A 14,748-nucleotide genomic window follows, 5' to 3' on the forward strand; every position below is an offset into this window, starting at 1 on the left:
TGACGGATTATCTCTTTTTGTTTTTCTTTTATTTATATTGATATATATATGAATTTTATGAGATTTTTTACTAAAGGTATAATGGTCAATTTAATATGATTTTCTTCTTTAAAATTATTATTAATAAATAATAAAAAAATAAGGACATAAATATTATTTTTTTAAAAAAATATAAAAGTTAAAATGCAATCGAATAGAAAACGCGATTAAAGGTATTTTACTCTAAAATTAAGATTCATGTATTATTTTTCATCATCTGGACAATTGGGGAGTCTGGGAAACCACGTGACATGCGGCTCGGCTGCCCGCAACTGTGTCAGAATGGAAAGGAAAAGGATGGCTTCGGTCACGTGACGAGACGGGGTTATGGATCGCAACTGCCTTCTATGTAAATATTTAATTTTACCGGTTAAAAAAAAAATCAAAATAGCGTTTTTAATGGGGCTCAATATTTTTTAAAAATGCTAAAAATGTTTTTTTATTCTTAAAAATCTTAACCATCTCCAACACCACATCGACAACACCATTGGACGTGGAAATGGGATGTTTGTCCCTTCCCCTACTCCATTAACTATATATATTTTTGAGCTACATTAAATTATTAATTCTAGTTTTATTGGATCAAGAGGGGACATCTTTTGAACACATGCCACTGTCGTCCCAAATGATGTTTTAGACGTCAACTCCTAACAACCAAAAAACCACTCAAAATGAGATGTTCAGAGAAGATTTGAGAGGTTCTCATTTCACTACTCATGTATGCAATCTTGTATTTTACAATGAGGAGAAGAGAGTCAATCAATTCACTGCATGCAACCAACAAAATGCACACAGTCCTGCACCTAACTTATAAGGTTCATCTAACAAAACAAAATTTCTTAAAACTCATAGCGATCGATCGATCGATCGATCAACCGATACAGAATCAGTTATGAGACGGTGTGTGTGTCCTCGGTCCCGCGTAATCCAAATCGAACCTCGGTTGCTCCTTCAGCGCTCGAACCTTAGACCGGCTCCCCTTTGCAGTGCTCCTTGAAGCAATGCCAGCCTTTACATCAGCCACCTCGACTTGAGTTCGACCAGCTTTGGACATGACCACCGGATTCTGAAAGATTTAAACATGATGTATAAGTAGAGATTATTGAAGAAGAATTAATATCACATGCAATGTGCACCAACCCTGTGCCAATTGTTTAGCTCCTGTGCGTGAACTGTCGTCAGGGAGCGAGCGTGGCACGGAGGAAGAAGAGAAAGAGTTGCAAGGAGAGTGAAGAATAGTAGAGCAACAGAAGAAGACATGGCTTTGCGGTTGGCGGTTAAGAGAAGCAAAGTCAAGTGTTGCATGGTGAATATATAGGAGTAGGAGGGCGAGTGTGGAAATCGAAGGTATTAAAAATGGAGGGAGGCAAATGATCGAGCAGGTGGTGGGCATGAAAACAGTGCACGAGGCTGGCTGAGTCTGCTAGCCCGCACGCGAGTGCGGGGGCCCGCCAACCGCGTCGCCTGCGGGGACGCCGGTGGTGTCGAGAAAGGCGCGCGCTGGCGGGCGCCACGTGGGCGGGGAGGGGTCGTGGGAGACGACGGCGCCGGTTACCGAGACGGGAGGAGCTAGGGGGGCGTGGGATCGGGGGCGAGTTGAGTCGAGACGAGTTGACTCGGTCGCTGCGCGTGTCGGGTAAAGTGCGCGCAGGGCAGCGAGAGACGCGGCGCGGAGGTCGCGTCGGCTCCGTCGTCTCCAAGGACACATGTTTTGAGATGGGAGAAGCATGTTGTTTTCCGCTTAACGCTACTATTTGTCATTAAATACTATTTTTCATTTTTAATTGCATTTCAAATTATATTGTGTATTTTTGCTTTTAAATATATTTAATTAGGTACTATAAACTGGTACTGCACATTTATTTCTGCAGTTATTTTAACATTATTATTCGTGGAAATTAATACCAGCTAAAGAAGTTGAAGAGGAACGAATTAAAGTTGATGTCTCTTCAGGTTCCATTGGGCTCACATCGCCCTGTCCGCCAAAACTTTAATCCTAACTCAGCTCATTCTCCGTAGGAGCTTCAAAAGATTCTAATTGCTACCGTCCCGTGGACTAATTGGTCAATGATAATAACTGTATATAAAAAAGGGATTCCTGGACGAATTGTGAAATTCAATTTGGGGATTTACAGCTGATAAATAAACAATGAGCTAAATGGTTAAATGAAGACAAATGGACCACGACACAAGCCTAGATAGAATATCATATACCTCCGCCCTTATGTGAGAGTAGATCGACTTATATCCATTAACTTTGAGTCTATTAACCCAATGATTCATCAGTCTCAATTTCCATATGCAATGTGATTATTATTCTCAATGTAAATCTCTCTCCCTCCATTGCAACCAGTATAGTAATCTCCTCCAAGATCTATAATCCATAATATATTATCCCTGAGTTACTGTGCAACAATAAGAGTACTCAATTGTCTCTCATGTAATCATAGTTTGATTCCCAATTACGATGTATTTACTGAGATTTTTCCTCTAAATGAGACTTTCACTAAGGGATGTTGGAGTTCTGAACCACCGGCCGTAAGTACTTTCCGATTTACCCTTAGGACTAGATTAATCACCCTAGACTCGACATTACCTAGTTTAATTAATCATTTTTTTTTAATTTTATAATTGATAATCTATTGCCCCCAATGCAAGGTTGAGTCACGTCTTTGAGGTCCAATGTCTATGAGAAGGAGGTGTAGTCTAGATTTATAGCCAAAGAAAGGGAAAATGTTAGAGAAAGAGGAAATCAGATGAAGGCATCGATGTCAACGATCATGCACACAACCTGGTAGATCAACCGTTCTAGCTCTACCATTGCCCTAGAGCATGGTGTGTTGGTAAGAGGTAATGATGCGGATTTGACAGTGCAATCTTCCAAAAGTTATAACTTTTAATTAGGGATTCGGAATTAGACTTTATCGATGGTCACACATGCAAAATTTAAATCTCTCTCCCTCTCTCGAATGCAACCGGTACAACAACCTCCTCCAAGATCTACAATCCATAATCTATTGCCCCTCGGGCTACGATGCATGTTGTGCCCAAAGGATGTCCACATATCTCCATAATGACATAATATTATCCACTTTGGGCCTAAATCCCCATGATTTTGCTCTTGGGCTCTACCCAAAAGGCCTCATGCCAATGGAAATATCCTACATCATTTTTAACCCCATAATCTTTTCCAAATCTTTTTAATGTGAGACATTGATTGAATCCAAGCAATTCTCCCCTCAAACGAAGGACCACCATTACTCTCATGGTTTAGGCCTCCCTGTGAGCAACTAGTCACTCTTGACTTGCTTCGGGCCTCCCCGTGAACATTCGATTATCCTGATCCGCTCCAAACCTCCTCGTGAGCATCTAGTCACCCTGATATGATTCGGACCTTCATTGCTAGCATCCAGTCACCTTAACCCCCTCCGGATCTTCCCCGTAAGCATCCGGTCACTCATGACTAGCTCCAGGCCTACCCTCAACTTCGTTCAAGGCCGCCCCACATTACATCTGGTCTGGATCATGGCTTTGATACCATTTGTTGTGTCCAAAGGATGTCCACATATCTTCATAATGGTATGATATTGTCCACTTTGGGCTTAGACCCTCATGGCTTTGCTCTTGGACTCTCCCCAAAAGACCTCATGTCAATAGAGATATCCTATATCCTTTTAACTCCATGATTTTTTTTTCCCAAATCTTCCCAATGTGAGACTTTAATTGAATCACAACAGTGCAACTAAGGGATGTTGGACTTCTAAGCCATCCGCAGTAAGTGTTTCCCGATTTACCCTAGTGACCGGTGGAAAATTTCCTTTAAGGTCGGTCGGGCTGGTCACCCCAGACTCAACGTTACCAGTCTGGTTAATCATTTTTTATTTTTTTATTTTACAATCCATAATCTATTGCCCCCAAGGCAAGGGCGGAGCCACGTCTTAGGTTACTCAGACTTTAGCCCGGGGGCCCAATGGCTTTGAGAAGGAGTTGTAGCTTAGATTTATAACCAAAGAAAGGAAAAAATGTTAGAGAAAGAGGAAGGCAGATGAAGGCATCGATGTCAGCGATCGTGTCCCACGACCTAGGTAGATCAATCGTTCTGGTTGCACCATTGCCCTAGAGCATGGTGTGTTGGAAAGAGGTAATAATGCAAATTTGACAGTACAATCTTACCGAAGTCATAACTTCTAACTCAGAATTTGAAATCATGCTTCATCAATTGTCACACGTGCAAAATTTAAAAATCTACATTTGTTACAGGGTACCTGTAACGACCAAGTTTTGGGCCCAAAATTCATAATTTAGACCTTCAATCAAACCTCAGAACATATTTTTACTATTTTTGACAATGCCCATTTTTATAGTATTTCGGGTACTTTTGATACGCTTAGGATTTATCTATGATAATATTCTATTTTATTAATTAAGATTTCTATTAAGAAATTTTTTTTTAAGTAAGATTTTTTTTTCTTTCTATAAAATATAATAATTGAGGTCCATATGAGGATTATTTTTCCTTTCTTCATGTGGTTTTATATAAGTGCCATGTTTCATATTTTGAAGGTAGTTTTGAATAATCTTATTTTAGGTTAAGCCGTTATTTTCCTATTTCATGATATTCTTTTTCGAATCATCAGGTTTAGAAGATTACTTTTTGGTATTCATGCACGAATCAACGGATTCGATAGTTGATTTTGGTTTTCGCACATAAATCAACAAAATTGATAGCTATCTACGGCATCAAATAGAGTGTATTCCCAAAGAACCATGGTTCAATTATCATGCAGGACATATCCATGATTATTGAACTACTAATGATGTTGAGCCATTAGTTGATTTGATATTCATACACAAATCAAAGAAATTGATAGTTATCCGATGCATCGGATAGAGTGCATTCCCAAAGACCCATGGTTCAATTCTCATGTAGGGTATATCCATGATGATTGAACTACTAATGATGTTGAGTCATCATACTTTCTAGGTTTATTTGGCAGGTAAAATATGAGGTTAGACCGTCCATTTTAGGATTAATCAGCTGGTAAGAATTGAATATTTGATTTCAAAAATACAATCCATATTATACCATCTCTGTCTATGGTTTCACTTTGGCAAATTTAATATAATTTGTCCTACATAAATATAGTCAAAGATGATATCATTCATCCCAAGATATCGATCCCATAGTGAAATACAATTAAGTTAATCAAGATATATAGCTGCCTTATAAGTGGGAGGAAATACATTATGTCACCTGAATACCAATTACGCTGTGCCAGGAGCATAAATTATAATTCCAGAGGTTTAATAACCCGTCGAGATTTTGAAATAAGATTCTCTTATTTAGACACATCATAAGAGCAAGTTTTATCATCAATCAATATGCATGACCATTATATAATGGTATTATGGTGTTTGATGCGCTGAATTCTTAGCCTTTTCGTCTTTTTCCTAGATGAGAATTACAATCCATTATCATCAAATTCTCTTAAGCTAACTAATAAATTTCTGAATTGAAGCAACTAGTCTACTGAATCCATTACAATCCATTATCATCAAATTTTCTTAAGCTAACAATCCATTATCCTTTTCGTCTTTTGCTACTGAATTTCTGAATTGAAGCAACTGGTCTACTGAATCTTCGACTTTTGAATTAGCTACTGAAACTATAAATTTGGAGTATGGTCGATTCCACGGAAAAGAAGGAGAGTCTTGACGTAATAGTAAAATTATTACCATGTGACAAAAAAAATCACGAGTTCAAATCTTGAAAATAGTCTCTTACAAAAAAAAAATAAAAAAAAGATAAAATTGCATATAATAGATCCTTCCTCAAAATCTGTATGATAGAAACTTTGTGCAGCGGGTTATTTTTTTATTTTTATTTTTATCGATTCCACGGAAAATCCATAGTTATTCAAAATCAAAAATAGAACTGAGCCCTTTTTGGTAAAAATCAATAGGGATACATTGTGATATATAGCAATTATGCAGGGCTTCTTTTGGTAAAGTATCCCGATATTTTAAGCAACTCATTAAAAATTTCCATTAGTTTATTCATTGAAATCCCACTTTTTGTGCCGTTTCACTTTTGGGGCGAGCATGGGGCCGAGATCCAACGGCGGGCGTCGCCCTATCGGGACGGACTCTCTCGACGTGTCGCGAATCCCTTTATTTTTTAAACTCGCGCTGCGCCTCCAGATCTCGTTGCGTTCTCTGGCTCTTTCCACTTGCGGCGAACCGGAGAGAGAGAGAGAGAGGAGGGAGGAGAGGCGGAGAGCAATCGACGAGGAAGGAATCGCGAAGCGGGATCGGAGTGATTTTAGGAGGAAGGGAATCGAATCCGGAAGCAGTAGCGTCTTCTTCTCGGGATTCCTCGCCTATCGTTTTCTCTGTTCTTTCCGCCGGAATCGTCCTACTGAATCCAGTAGTGTGTTTTCCGATCGATCGACTCGTTCTTTCGCGTAGGAGTGGCGGATCGATCTTCTCGCATTCTCAAGGATGGCTTCTGTGTACCCGGGTCTCGTCGATGCGGTCCAGGTAAATTGAATCGGGGGCATCGAGTGCGTTTTGGGGATAAAAGGGGCGACAAAGTGTCTCATCCCTACTTTGGCTCTCTTTTTTTTTCCCGTCGGCCTTTTTGTTTACCTTGTTTTTTTATTGATATAGGTTGGTGCGTATTTCTTGAAGAACTACTATCCGATACTTCAACAAAAGCCGGAACTAGTTCACCAGTTCTACACCGAATTGAGCTCCATGGTACGATTCGATGGGACTGACACAGAATCGGCGAACGGGATGATGGTAATGTCAGCGAATCTAAGTTATTTTCCCCTCTCTTTTTTTTTGATGAATTTCCTTCCCTATATTTTTTACCGTATCTGACATCTTGAACTAGTAACAAACCATTATAAAGGAACAAACAGATATCAAGTGTAAGCAAAGTTGGCAATCTAGTGTTATCGACTCAGTGCCCTTGGAATGAAAAAAAAACACCATCCTATTAAAAACAAAGCGTATTATCTTGATACGACTAAAAACTGTGATTTTGTGCAAAGTATCATCACACTTATACACTTATACAGAAGCATGTTCAAGATAACGAGGTCTTTTAACCTATCATACCGGATGTTTTTAAGATCAAAATGATTTTTTGTGAGTGTGTGTGGCTCGCATACAATTTCGCATCATTTTTTTTTTCTCGCTTTCACTATTTTGTATGCTTTTGAGAGAAATGACACCTGCTGATGTATTATCGTTATTTTCATTAAGTTAATAAATGCATTTTTTATACCTGTTTAATAAATACTTTTTTATATACCTGAGCAATGGACTGAGTTTCTGTTTGTATTGGACTACCATGTCACAGTATTGCCAATAGCCATGCATGGAGTTCGATGATGGGATAAATTCATGTAGCCTGTGCTAAATACTTGAACCTATTGGCTTCTTGTAATGATGGTTTTAGCTTTCTTTTATGAAAATTCAAAAGTAGTTTTCCTTCATAACTCTTAAGTGACATTATCTGTCCCATGAAAACTATCACAATCTTTTCATGTGTTTTGGCTTTTAAAATTTAATTAATGATCTTTGCCTGGGCGATATTCCTCATCTGTTTGTTGAGCTTTAAGTATATGTTTGTTGCTTCATTTATTTTTCTTATCAAGTGTGTTAAATCAGCAAGGTATTGAAATTTCACTGCTAAGAGCATTGTGCTAACATTTTGCAGCAAATTCATCGTCTTGTCATGTGCCTGAACTTTAAGGGGATAGAGATTAAGTCAGCCCATTCCTTGGAGTCCTGGAATGGTGGAGTTTTGGTGATGGTTTCTGGTTATGTGCAATTGGAAGACTATAGCTTTAGGAGGAAATTTGTTCAAACTTTTTTTCTTGCTCCACAAGAGGAAGGATATTTTGTTCTCAATGACATTTTTCACTTCCTTGAGGAGGAGCACATTCATCAGCACCCTGCAGCCCTGATGCCTCTAGGTGACTTTGAGACTAATTTGAACGTGTCAAGTCCTGCAGCTGATACAAGTAAATTTCAGTTTGGAAATTGGCAGAAATATTTTTTTTTTCCTTCAAAGATTGAATCTGTACTCTGCTTGGAACTCAAATTCTTTTGCATGCATGTTTTTGTCTTTCATGGAGCCTGTTGGAAAAAAGAATATTAAACATTCGTTGATGAAAAACCTTATGATATCAACAATCTACTTGCTGTATCGTTATCACAATATGAACAATCACAGACTACATTGACAATGTGGCATGCCGACATTTCATCAATGTTATCATGATTGAGATTGTGTTAACTGATTAGTGTACATACTTTTCAGGGTTAGATAAACTTTGAAAACTGTTAGTATACTACATTCTGTGAAATGTAAGACTGTTTATTTCACTATGTAGTCTTTTTTTTTCAATGTCTATTTTGAGTATTAAAAGGAGAGTGCTACTTACATTTTCACAAATTGTTCAATGCAAGTGGCACATAACTTTGAAGTTCTTTAATGTTTGAAAATGTTAGTACATGCTTTCTTTAGCAAATCTTTTATTCGTTCTTCAATATATTTTAGTGGTGCCAGGGTTTACACAAAATCTTAGGTAGGACTTATCCTACAGAAATAAATCCATTGTGAGAATTAAGAGATACAGAAGACTGTTTTAACTATGTTAATATATCAAGTCATCAACATACATGCATCTTCTAGTTCTCTTGATCATCTTTTTTAACTAGTTGAAATGACACTTCTATTTTTGTTGGAATTCTTGAATATATGATATTCTTTTCTAAATTTGGTAATCTTGATTAGTTGGCTACTGTATCAAGTGGTGTACAATTAAAAGTAAACAACTTGAAGTTTTATTTGTTTAATAATAGCAAATGATTTAATAATAGCATGCCATTAAATTATTGCAGGATCCTTTTTTTTTTTATCGAATTTGATATCTTAAAATTTTGATTTTTCTCTATACGAGCTTAGTTCATTAACAATATTGGGGAATCATTGAAAAGATTAATTATTTTGTTTTTAAGTGCCCTTGTAGCTTTCTGTATGTAGGCATAACATTTTCATTTCAAATGCCTTAGTTAGGTCTTAATTCCTATTTAGGTTAAAATAGGAAAATATCCCTTAAGCATGAAGTTGTTAGAATTGGACCTGAGATTCTGTTTGTATTGATTTGATGCCTTCAGTCTATTTTGATAGGCAGAGGGAGATCTAGGAAAGCCTAGTTAGAAACAATAGAATGGAGTAGCTACATATGCTACTTGTAATATAACCTACACACAGTAAAGGTAGATGACTAGTAGGAGAGATTGAGATGATGCATCTACCATTTTGATATAGGTGGTTAGTAGATTTAACAGCTACATTGTTGGAGTTATTTCCCTCTACAAGTTTGTGTAAGAACTCTCTCTAAACTCAAAGATCTATTATTAATTATTTTCCTTCTTCATATGTTTCTAAGCTAAAATTAAGAATCACAAAGTTGTGGGGATGGACTAAAATTCTAAAATGAATTTTAATTGACAAATGAACCAATGAGTGTGGTCCTCCTATACTTTCTGCATCTTTTTTTTTTTTTCATCTGGAAAGCACTTTTGTTAAATGGTCAGTTATGATATCCTTTTTAGGTTACAAAGATTACTTCTATGCTTGTCTATTTAATGATTTCTTTCTAGTGTCAGTCCCTGATTACATGCCGGGAGAAGCACAGGCTCAGGACTTAGCGCCTCCAGTTCATGTGGAAGAAAAGGACACAGTGGAGAATTATAACATTGTTGAAGCACCACAGCAACTTTCAGTTTCTGATGAAAGATTAGACGAACCTCTTCAAGATACTGCTTCATATCCGGTCGCTTTGGAGATCACAAGAGAGCCATCACCTCCTGCTGCTCCTGAAGAGCCTGTTGGAGAGCCAACTAAGCACACATATGCCTCTATTGTATGCTGAATTATTCCCTTCTCGTATATTTTTTGCATGGAATTCCATAGGTAGCTGATGTTATTTGTGTTTCAGCTTGCAAAAGGCCAATCTGGTTTACCCATGCACCATCCAACGACTATTGCCAAAGCCTCTCAAGTTGGTTCAGACCGTGCTCATTCCTCGCATCAAATTCCCCAGCAATCACAGCCGGCTATTAATCCTGAGAAACCCGGCTCTGAGTCAATTGAGGAGGCTTTACTAGTTGAAGATGAAGGTTTTCCTTTCATTTCTTTTGTATTTTTCTTTTTGACAATTGCATCCCTCAATATTTTACTTTGCAAATAAAAAATTCAGTTCTCTGATTTTTAACCAAAATACATCCAACATTATGAAACTATCTAGCAACTGCCATGCAGTGATTACTTGATATCGACTCCTTTCTTTTTACTATCTGTTATGGGTCTATTTTTACCTTTTTTGATGATATGTTTCCATCTCAGGTGATACAAAATCTGTCTATGTTGGAAATCTTCCTTCATCCATTTCAATTTCAGACCTTGAACAAGCCTTCAAGCACTTTGGTAAACTAAGACCAGAAGGTGTTTCTATCAGAAGCCGCAAGGTAAGATTGCACTGAAAGCTTGTCGTACTGTTTGATTTCTATATTTTGGGTTACTTACTTTACATACACGTAAAATTTCAGGAATCTGATGTTTTTTATGCTTTCATTGAATATGAAGATGCCATCGGTGTACAAAATGCACTTAAGGTTTGTAATCTTCCTCTAGTTTGAATTTAATTTACTGTGAGAACGTCATCTTCCTTTAGTCTGAATTTAATTTGCTGTAAGAAACGATAATCGAAATATTGACTGAACAGTTAACGCTCCTTTCCTTTATGGGTAATTTACAAAATGCTCCCAATGTTTAATAATTTTTTCTAAATGCTTCCAGATTTAATTAATATCAAAACTGCCCCCTAAATCTTTGTTGCTTATCTGTAACTTTTTCTTCATCTTTCATTATTGTGTATTCAGCTAGGTTTAGCTTAGATAGTTTTCAGCCATCTTTATTCGAAGACCGTCTCCAAAACTCTTGTTTGACTTCTCATTTGCAGGCATCTCCAGTACAGATAAATGGGAGGTTGATTCATGCCGAGGGGAGAAGACCTAATAGCGGTGTTTCACGTGGAAGTAAGTTCATTAAATTGTTTGACAAGATCCTCTCTTAATCGTTCACTAAAAGCTTTACTCGCTTCCCTTCTTTTACGTCAGAAAGAGGCAGAGGCAGAGGTTACCCCTCAGAGCCCTCCCGAGGGCGATTTGGTGGCCGGATTTTCGGGCAAGGTAGCAGCAGGCAAGACGGCAACGAGAGGGACTATACAAGTCGGTCCAGAGGAAATAGCAATCCCCAACGAGTTCAAGACAGGGGTTACTAGCTGCTCGAGTCTTAGCTTCTTTAGGCTCCCATGACATGGGAAATATTGCTTTGTATCCTGGTATATTTCTCCTCTTCAGCAATTCCAAGTATATTATTTGTATGCTACTTATCTGGAGTGTAATTAATGATTCCTATTTCGTGAGATGACATTTTCGATTATATTGCATGTAGAAGATCCTTTTGCTCTTTTCTCCCCGATTTAGTTTTGTTGCTCAATCAGCAAGAAATGAGGCAACATTTGGAGGAAAAAAAAAAGTTAACTCATCACTTAACAGCCTCACACACTCTAAATCACAGAGGACATTTATTCTAGTACGGTAGTTTTTTGAGCATGGAGGTTAGTCAACGAAGTAGCATTTTATACTCTTTAATAATTGATCCAAGACTATTGGAGCAACTGTCAGTATCAAGTACTTGGGGCATATATTTTAATAGGTATGAATATTCTGAAAATTAGCCTCTGATTATTTATAAATTGTGTATCGGATTTATTCTGTGGACGAACTAAGAAAATATCGTTTACTTTCAAGATTAGTCGTCTTAGTTTAGTTGCTCAATCAATCAACCAGAAATTAGGAAATATCATCCTCAAGATATAGTATACAGGTATAGCGATAAAATACTTAGATTAGAGTTTGAATTTTAATAGGGACGAAGATTATGCAGGTCAGTTTTAAGTACACATTAATTATGCTTTAGATTTATTAGTATATTTTCAAGATTAGTTTTTTTTTTTAGTTGACATTAAATATTTAGCTTATGTAGAATAATTCTGGAGATCATTGGATCGTTCTCATAAAAATTTTCCACCATTCACTAAGAAATAAGGCAACATCGTCTACATAAGTGTGGTGGTAATGACTTATTATAAAAATTAGTTCCAATTCCAATAGATGACAAAAGGTGATAATATTCATCTAGATGATTTTTACAGTCTATACTCAAATTATACTCAAATTATATGAAGGGAGGTAAATCATGAATTACTATTAATCCGAGTAGCGATCAGTGCACGAGGGAGAGCAGGAACCTAGCTACTAGCTTTGAGCCCCAGATCTATAGTGATAGCATCATAAATTGTATTTCGTATTTATTTGATCGACGAATCGTGAAAGATTATCTATGTTCAAGATTAATGGGATGAAACTACACCTGAATTATTATTATTATTATTATTTTTATAAATAAATATCTATTTTTTAACTCGATTAATTTTAAAGATAGTTGATCCGGCCCACACAAAAGGTTTCACCGACTAGTAAATAAATTTTATCCTAGAAAAGCGCCAAAATGACTTGACAATCACAACCAAACTTTCTAAACTTAATCACACTAGGTAAATACTGGCTGGAATTGACAACATACTAAAATTAATCACGCTAGATAAGTACCCTGGCTGGAAATTGACGACTTATGTTGATGTCAGTGTTGTCTTATTGGTGCCACTATCACCGAGGGCGAAGCTAGGCCTTATGTTATCCAACGACATTGAGGAGTTGCAGCTCGTCGAATTTACGATCAAATAAAGAAATAACGTAAGAGGAAAACAGAAAGCAGCCCGGATGACGGCGTTGGCGATCGTGGCCCACAGCCCCAGATTTATCAGGGTAGATCTGTCGTTCTGAACTCCATCAGGCGACAACTAGACCCGACCCCAGGTCAGATTTGGCCCGGACCCGACCCGGGCCCGTAACCGGGTCAATAGGCCACCGGCCCGTTGACCTGGTTCGCCGGGTCGAACCGGAACCGGCCCGGCAAGTTGCCGGGCCGGTTGCCTGTTGACCCGGTTCGCCGGGTTGAACCGGAACCGGTCCGGCAACTTCTGAGTCGGTTCCGGTTCATTGGCTGTAAAACCGGCGAACCGTCGGTTAACCGGCGGGTTGAACCGGCGGTTCAGGGCGGTTCATAGCCGTTGGAACTGTCGGTTTTGAACCACCGGTTAACCGGCGGTTCGTAGTCGTTGGAAGGATTTTTTTGGATATTTTTTTTCAACGATTACGATCATTTGATCGTTTTTTAATCAATGGCTATGATTTAGTGTCTGTTACTATCAAAACTCTATAAATAGAGAGCTCATTTCATCATTTTTCACACACATCTTATCTATTCTTAATCTCATTTTCGTATTCTCTAATCTCTACACGCTTTCGTTTCCAATTTTCAATTACAATGGAAGGAGGTCGCGGAGGTGCATCATCTCGAGCTCGGAAGGGAAAGCAAATAATGAATCCGCGGGAGGAGGACCCCAACATTCAATCCACCGATGATGAGATCAAGCATCTTCCGAATCCGACACCCGAAACACAAGGAAGTACCGATGCAATTATTTCTAAGGTTCGAGAACTTCCTCCTCTAAAGTCTTCTATTTTCACTAAACATTTTGAGAAGTCACTCTTCCGTCGGGAGAAATGCGTGCAAAATGTAAGCACTGCAATGCTTCAGCGGCGGCTATGGGTCGTTGAAACGACATGTAGAAACGAAGCATCCGACGGAATATGGACTCGACCGTTCTCAAACACAATTATCAAGATTTTCTTCAACTAGCGGTAGTATCGATTCCGGTTTATTTTTATATTCGGATAATAAATTAAGAGAATCATTAGCTAAATTTGTTTCTGTAGAACATCTTTCTTTTAGTTTTGGATCTAAATACACATTTGAAGATTTTTGTAAAGAATCTCTTAATCCATGTGCTAAACGTGTTCATAGGACTACTATACTTACTCATACAATTAAAAAATTAGTAAAATAAGGAAAAAACAATTTAATTGATGAATTTAGTAAATTAAATAATAAAGTTTCTTTATGTTCCGATATTTGAAGTGATCATTGTCAAACACATTCGTATATGGGTGTGACTTCCCATTGGATCGATAACTCTTGGAACATTCAAAAAAAATTATTAGCTTATAGAGTTTTTGATGAATCACATAATGCTCATAATATCGCACAATTATTATGTTTAATTTTAGAAGAATATGGTTTAACTCATAAAATATTTTCAATATCATTAGATAATGCTAGTTCCAATACCGCTTGTATAGATGATCTAAAATTTATTTGTCAACCTATTATTGGAGGTTTATTTTTTCATATTCGTTTTGTATGCCATGTTTTAAATTTATATGTTTAAGATGGTTTAAAAATTTTAGAAAGTTATATTAAACCAATTAGAATTGCAATTTCTTATTTATGGTCTCATCCATCTATAATGAAACAATGAGATAGGTTTTGTAAAATTAATGGAATAAGACCTAAAAAATTTCCACGCGATGTACCAACACGTTGGAATTCAACATACCAATTATTACAAGATTCATTTCAATATAAAGAATTATTAT

General features: G+C 37.4%; 1 protein-coding gene across 2 annotated transcripts; it reads left to right on the top strand.

The window, feature by feature from the left end:
- Positions 1 to 6,237: 6,237 nt before the first annotated feature.
- LOC121984965 (nuclear transport factor 2-like) lies at positions 6,238 to 11,566 on the top strand. Of its 2 annotated transcripts, none has more exons than XM_042538165.1 (9): positions 6,238 to 6,579; positions 6,709 to 6,843; positions 7,769 to 8,075; positions 9,724 to 9,986; positions 10,062 to 10,242; positions 10,469 to 10,590; positions 10,672 to 10,737; positions 11,085 to 11,160; positions 11,242 to 11,566. In XM_042538165.1, the coding sequence occupies exons 1-9, from the start codon at positions 6,541 to 6,543 to the stop codon at positions 11,403 to 11,405; spliced, it is 1,353 nt and encodes a 450-aa protein (XP_042394099.1). In that variant the 5' UTR covers positions 6,238 to 6,540; the 3' UTR covers positions 11,406 to 11,566. The 2 variants fall into 2 exon arrangements, with proteins under 2 accessions (XP_042394099.1, XP_042394100.1); XM_042538166.1 differs by having other exon boundaries at positions 9,730 to 9,986.
- The last annotated feature ends 3,182 nt before the right edge of the window (positions 11,567 to 14,748 follow it).

This window comes from Zingiber officinale, chromosome 5B (assembly GCF_018446385.1).
Source record: "Zingiber officinale cultivar Zhangliang chromosome 5B, Zo_v1.1, whole genome shotgun sequence".
Lineage (NCBI taxonomy): Eukaryota > Viridiplantae > Streptophyta > Magnoliopsida > Zingiberales > Zingiberaceae > Zingiber > Zingiber officinale.

Coding starts and splice junctions, on each gene's coding strand:
- LOC121984965 (XM_042538165.1), top strand. CDS start 6,541: ATGGCTTCTGTGTACCCGGGTCTCGTCGATGCGGTCCAG. Junction 6,580..6,708: donor GTCTCGTCGATGCGGTCCAG/GTAAATTGAATC, acceptor TTATTGATATAG/GTTGGTGCGTATTTCTTGAA. Junction 11,161..11,241: donor TAGCGGTGTTTCACGTGGAA/GTAAGTTCATTA, acceptor CTTTTACGTCAG/AAAGAGGCAGAGGCAGAGGT.